Genomic DNA, 6,538 nt, shown 5'->3' with positions numbered 1-6,538 from the left:
TTAGTTTTTAGTTTTTAGTTTTTAGTTTTTAGTTTTTAGTTTTTAGTTTTTAGTTTTTAGTTTTTAGTTTTTAGTTTTTAGTTTTTAGTTTTTAGTTTTTAGTTTTTAGTTTTTGGGTAATTCTCTACCAACTCACACGAAATCGGGAAAAGTTGCCCCGACCCCTCTTCGATTTGCGTGAAACTTTGTCCTAGGGGGTAACTTTTGTCCCTGATCACGAATCCGAGGTCCGTTTTTTGATATCTCGTGACGGAGGGGCGGTACGACCCCTTCCATTTTTGAACATGTGAAAAAAGAGGTGTTTTTCAATAATTTGCAGCCTGAAACGGTGATGAGATAGAAATTTGGTGTCAAAGGGACTTTTGTGTAAAATTAGACGCCCGATTTGATGGCGTACTCAGAATTCCGAAAAAACGTATTTTTCATCGAAAAAAACACTAAAAAAGTTTTAAAAATTCTCCCATTTTCCGTTACTCGACTGTAAAATTTTTTGGAACATGTCATTTTATGGGAAATTTAATGTACTTTTCGAATCTACATTGTCCCAGAAGGGTCATTTTTTCATTTAGAACAAAATTTTTCATTTTAAAATTTCGTGTTTTTTCTAACTTTGCAGGGTTATTTTTTAGAGTGTAACAATGTTCTACAAAGTTGTAGAGCAGACAATTACAAAAATTTTGATATACAGACATAAGGGGTTTGCTTATAAACATCACGAGTTATCGCGATTTTACGAAAAAAAGTTTTGAAAAAGTTACTTTTTGCGTTTCTCTTTGTTTCGTCGTCCGTGTCTGTCACGGGTGACCATGAATGGCCATGATCGATGACGACCAACTTTTTCAAAACTTTTTTTCGTAAAATCGCGATAACTCGTGATGTTTATAAGCAAACCCCTTATGTCTGTATATCAAAATTTTTGTAATTGTCTGCTCTACAACTTTGTAGAACATTGTTACACTCTAAAAAATAACCCTGCAAAGTTAGAAAAAACACGAAATTTTAAAATGAAAAATTTTGTTCTAAATGAAAAAATGACCCTTCTGGGACAATGTAGATTCGAAAAGTACATTAAATTTCCCATAAAATGACATGTTCCAAAAAATTTTACAGTCGAGTAACGGAAAATGGGAGAATTTTTAAAACTTTTTTAGTGTTTTTTTCGATGAAAAATACGTTTTTTCGGAATTCTGAGTACGCCATCAAATCGGGCGTCTAATTTTACACAAAAGTCCCTTTGACACGAAATTTCTATCTCATCACCGTTTCAGGCTGCAAATTATTGAAAAACACCTCTTTTTTCACATGTTCAAAAATGGAAGGGGTCGTACCGCCCCTCCGTCACGAGATATCAAAAAACGGACCTCGGATTCGTGATCAGGGACAAAAGTTACCCCTTAGGACAAAGTTTCACGCAAATCGAAGAGGGGTCGGGGCAACTGCTGTGTGAGTTGGCGGAGAATTACCCTTTTAGTTTTTAGTTTTTAGTTTTTAGTTTTTAGTTTTTAGTTTTTAGTTTTTAGTTTTTAGTTTTTAGTTTTTAGTTTTTAGTTTTTAGTTTTTAGTTTTTAGTTTTTAGTTTTTAGTTTTTAGTTTTTAGTTTTTAGTTTTTAGTTTTTAGTTTTTAGTTCTTAGTTTTTAGTTTTTAGTTTTTAGTTTTTAGTTTTTAGTTTTTAGTTTTTAGTTTTTAGTTTTTAGTTTTTAGTTTTTAGTTTTTAGTTTTTAGTTTTTAAGTTTTAAGTTTTAAGTTTTAAGTTTTAAGTTTTAAGTTTTAAGTTTTAAGTTTTAAGTTTTAAGTTTTAAGTTTTTAGTTTTTAGTTTTTAGTTTTTAGTTTTTAGTTTTTAGTTTTTAGTTTTTAGTTTTTAGTTTTTAGTTTTTAGTTTTTAGTTTTTAGTTTTAGTTTTTAGTTTTTAGTTTTTAGTTTTTAGTTTTTAGTTTTTAGTTTTTAGTTTTTAGTTTTTAGTTTTTAGTTTTTAGTTTTTAGTTTTTAGTTTTTAGTTTTTAGTTTTTAGTTTTTAGTTTTTAGTTTTTAGTTTTTAGTTTTTAGTTTTTAGTTTTTAGTTTTTAGTTTTTTGGTTTTTAGTTTTTAGTTTTTAGTTTTTAGTTTTTAGTTTTTAGTTTTTAGTTTTTAGTTTTTAGTTTTTAGTTTTTAGTTTTTAGTTTTTAGTTTTTAGTTTTTAGTTTTTAGTTTTTAGTTTTTAGTTTTTAGTTTTTAGTTTTTAGTTTTTAGTTTTTTTTAGTTTTTAGTTTTTAGTTTTTAGTTTTTAGTTTTTAGTTTTTAGTTTTTAGTTTTTAGTTTTTAGTTTTTAGTTTTTAGTTTTTAGTTTTTAGTTTTTAGTTTTTAGTTTTTAGTTTTTAGTTTTTAGTTTTTAGTTTTTAGTTTTTAGTTTTTAGTTTTTTAGTTTTTAGTTTTTAGTTTTTAGTTTTTAGTTTTTAGTTTTTAGTTTTTAGTTTTTAGTTTTTAGTTTTTAGTTTTTAGTTTTTAGTTTTTAGTTTTTAGTTTTTAGTTTTTAGTTTTTAGTTTTTAGTTTTTAGTTTTTAGTTTTTAGTTTTTAGTTTTTAGTTTTTAGTTTTTAGTTTTTAGTTTTTAGTTTTTAGTTTTTAGTTTTTAGTTTTTAGTTTTTAGTTTTTAGTTTTTAGTTTTTAGTTTTTAGTTTTTAGTTTTTAGTTTTTAGTTTTTAGTTTTTAGTTTTTAGTTTTTAGTTTTTAGTTTTTAGTTTTTAGTTTTTAGTTTTTAGTTTTTAGTTTTTAGTTTTTAGTTTTAAGTTTTAAGTTTTTAGTTTTTAGTTTTTAGTTTTTAGTTTTTAGTTTTTAGTTTTTAGTTTTTAGTTTTTAGTTTTTAGTTTTTAGTTTTTAGTTTTTAGTTTTTAGTTTTTAGTTTTTAGTTTTTAGTTTTTAGTTTTTAGTTTTTAGTTTTTAGTTTTTAGTTTTTAGTTTTTAGTTTTTAGTTTTTAGTTTTTTAGTTTTTAGTTTTTAGTTTTTAGTTTTTAGTTTTTAGTTTTTAGTTTTTAGTTTTTAGTTTTTAGTTTTTAGTTTTTAGTTTTTAGTTTTTAGTTTTTAGTTTTTAGTTTTTAGTTTTTAGTTTTTAGTTTTTAGTTTTTAGTTTTTAGTTTTTAGTTTTTAGTTTTTAGTTTTTAGTTTTTAGTTTTTAGTTTTTAGTTTTTAGTTTTTAGTTTTTAGTTTTTAGTTTTTAGTTTTTAGTTTTTAGTTTTTAGTTTTTAGTTTTTAGTTTTTAGTTTTTAGTTTTTAGTTTTTAGTTTTTAGTTTTTAGTTTTTAGTTTTTAGTTTTTAGTTTTTAGTTTTTAGTTTTTAGTTTTTAGTTTTTAGTTTCTAGTTTTTAGTTTTTAGTTTTTAGTTTTTAGTTTTTAGTTTTTAGTTTTTAGTTTTTAGTTTTTAGTTTTTAGTTTTTAGTTTTTAGTTTTTAGTTTTTAGTTTTTAGTTTTTAGTTTTTAGTTTTTAGTTTTTAGTTTTTAGTTTTTAGTTTTTAGTTTTTAGTTTTTAGTTTTTAGTTTTTAGTTTTTAGTTTTTAGTTTTTAGTTTTTAGTTTTTAGTTTTTTGTTTTTTGTTTTTTGTTTTTTGTTTTTTGTTTTTTGTTTTTTGTTTTTTGTTTTTTGTTTTTTGTTTTTTGTTTTTTGTTTTTTGTTTTTTGTTTTTTGTTTTTTGTTTTTTGTTTTTTGTTTTTTGTTTTTTGTTTTTTGTTTTTTGTTTTTTGTTTTTTGTTTTTTGTTTTTTGTTTTTTGTTTTTTGTTTTTTGTTTTTTGTTTTTTGTTTTTTGTTTTTTGTTTTTTGTTTTTTGTTTTTTGTTTTTTGTTTTTTGTTTTTTGTTTTTTGTTTTTTGTTTTTTGTTTTTTGTTTTTTGTTTTTTGTTTTTTGTTTTTTGTTTTTTGTTTTTTGTTTTTTGTTTTTTGTTTTGTGTTTTTTGTTTTTTGTTTTTTGTTTTTTGTTTTCATGTGATAAAAATATCGTTCCCGTTTTTCTATCTGTTGTTTCAAGTCAGTTTATTCTTCAAGTCCTACACTTAAATATGATACGTTTTCGTCTTGTCAGACTTTCTCAAATTACTCATGCCAACTTCCGCACAGACTACAGGAACATATCAGCACTGCAACTTGCACACACTCCTATCAAGTCCCGTCGAGTCTGTCTGACACGGAGTTTGCTGGCTGCACTGCACTGCTGCTGTCACACATCCCTTTTCGCAGCCGGAACAGTGAACTCGCTCAATGTCACGCATTCCAGACGCCCTGCAGCCAGCTAGTCACTTTCAGCGGGAGTACATTTGCTTACTTATTGCTTGCTAGACAATTTAGCAGCATTTTGCAGTCGCAGCGGAAAATCATTGTGTAAACATCGCAAAACTCGCCCCGCCGTCGACGTTCATTCATATTGCACAGGCCGGCCATTGCGATGGTTGCGACGTTGTTTACTCAGGTGGCCCGGGTCTCGGGGACTGGACTCTTGGGCCGGCTCCGCACAGGAAGCACTGACCTGGGCCTGGGAGATATATCTACTAGGGAAAGGCCCACTAGCTTGGAGGTGAGTACAGTTTTGCCCGGTACTAATATCAATATTTGAAATCGATCACAGAACGGTGCATTTTTGCACCTAGTTTGGGATTGTAGTACGGTTCAAATGTGGCAACAGAGTTTCGAGAAGAAGTTTATTGAAAATATCGTTTACTCTTTGATATTCTTTTGATAGTTTAAATGGAAGAGATTTTTGCCCAGTACTAATTCTGTCCCAAAAAAAAAAACATTTTTAAAGTTGAAAAATAACATTACAATTATGCAGTAACATAATCCTAAGTTAAATCGACAAGATTTTCAACGCACGAAAAAAACACAAATTAAACTCAGACTTCTCCAGCCAACATTACGTCATCAGTAAACCACAACTCACAGTGACCAAAGGTCACCTAACTTTCAATTCCGCAGAAATCACCGAGCGCCACTAGTAGTGCCGACGACTACTGATAGTGATGGCTTGATAAATTTATGTATGTTTAAGAGTAAGCAACAAAAAGTCATTTTTATCGCCAAGTTATGTTATGATTTTCTGAAGAGGCAGATTCATGTTCAGTTTCTACCTTTCTATCAAAAAACGTTCCTTTCAATTTCTACGTTATGTGCTAAATAACACTGACCTGCAAAAATTGACAAAATTGACTGCGCAGGCTCAACTCGAGGGGAAGCATGAAGTTTGGGGTCCCCAGAAACACGTGCATATTGAATTTTTCAAAAATATTTAGACTGGGACAGGGTTTTTCTCAAAAGTTTATATGGAGAATTAGAACGGTTCGTCGCTGTTGCATACAATCATAAAATTGCATGCAATATATGAGTGTAGCGAACAGCACTAATTCTCCATACAAACTTTGAAGAAAAACCATTAAGCCCTGTCTAAATATTTTAGAAAAAATCAAAGTGCACGTGATTCTAGAGACCTTAAACTTCATGCTTCCCCTCGAGGTGAGCCTGCGCAGAAAGTCACAAATTGATTCTGTTGGTTTTCAAGTTGGAATTTATTTTTAATTGCTCCTTTTTATCAGGGCTCCAACCGCCTCCTTGGGTACTGCCGAGTTGTACTATTCAATGGTTCATAACGGGCCCAAGATTGGTACTCCGTGTAATTAGACGTTGAATACGGCCGAACAGTTCTACTGAAGGGATTATGATTAACCCAAGGTCGGTATTCTTGGACATTCGACGCCGTTGAATTCATCTCTGGTTCCCATAGCGCTCCCGTTTGTAAATTGGTAATGTTCCTTGAAGAACTTTGATGCCACGATTGTCTAGCTGAATTTGTACGATTTGAATGCCAGGGACGTCTAAAGGGTAATGTGCTGTTGAACTGGACAGTTTCATAGTGTCGGCAAAACTGAGCTGGAAGACAGCTTAAATTGGCTTCGTTGGTTGCAGTTTTTTCTTGTAGAATCGTTCTAACGAATAAACACAACATTATTATAATTGAAAAACACATTTAGCAACCAAATACTCACACTTTTTCCTGCAGGGCTTTGATATCTTCTTGCAATCGATCGATGGTGGCCATTAATAGTTCATACCCAAATCCGCAGTCAACGTCGGTGTTTCTTAGCACATCTAGTTCACTTCCAGCAGCAGTTATCGCCAATACATTGATCACTATGAACCACTTTGCGGACTCCGGAGCAGTCATGATGCTGCCTATTTGGTTCCACGTTGGCTGATAAGAACTGACTGATGCATTCGGTTGGTAAAATGATTGCAATTTATACGGTTTGGTTTGTTTTGAAACTGTCAGTCAAATCGTTCCATGTTAGGCTTTTGAGTCGTGGAAAGGCAATAAAATCATTGTGTTATATTAATTACTCATTACAAAAACTTAAAACAATTGTCCTGTTTGAGCTCGTGTGATTCTCAAGTAATCAACAGAATATTTTTCTCGAATAAATTATTTTAACTTAACAGTCCTGATTTGAGTTTTTAAATAGTTCATCCAAAACTAATCAAAAAAACATATGAGGTGATTCGAAACAGCTAAAACAGCTTAAATTGGTTA

At 29.2% G+C, this 6,538-nt stretch overlaps 1 protein-coding gene across 1 annotated transcript; it reads right to left on the bottom strand.

Moving 5' to 3' along the window:
- Positions 1 to 5,101: 5,101 nt before the first annotated feature.
- On the bottom strand, positions 5,102 to 6,211 carry LOC120420368 (uncharacterized). The gene is made up of 2 exons (XM_039583368.2): positions 5,997 to 6,211; positions 5,102 to 5,936 (listed from the first exon to the last, which is right to left on the bottom strand). The coding sequence occupies exons 1-2, from the start codon at positions 6,173 to 6,175 to the stop codon at positions 5,543 to 5,545; spliced, it is 573 nt and encodes a 190-aa protein (XP_039439302.1). The 5' UTR covers positions 6,176 to 6,211; the 3' UTR covers positions 5,102 to 5,542.
- Between the last annotated feature and the right edge of the window lie 327 nt (positions 6,212 to 6,538).

The sequence above is a fragment of the Culex pipiens genome, chromosome 3 (assembly GCF_016801865.2).
Source record: "Culex pipiens pallens isolate TS chromosome 3, TS_CPP_V2, whole genome shotgun sequence".
Classification (NCBI taxonomy): Eukaryota; Metazoa; Arthropoda; class Insecta; order Diptera; family Culicidae; genus Culex; species Culex pipiens.
This window is presented reverse-complemented; position numbering and strand designations above follow the sequence as displayed.

Excerpts from the sequence above, each read along its gene's own strand:
- LOC120420368 (XM_039583368.2), bottom strand. The coding sequence starts at position 6,175 with ATGACTGCTCCGGAGTCCGCAAAGTGGTTCATAGTGATCAATGTATTG. Across the intron at positions 5,937-5,996 it reads AAAGCCCTGCAGGAAAAAGT|AACGATTCTACAAGAAAAAA; the intron begins GTGAGTATTTGG and ends TTTATTCGTTAG.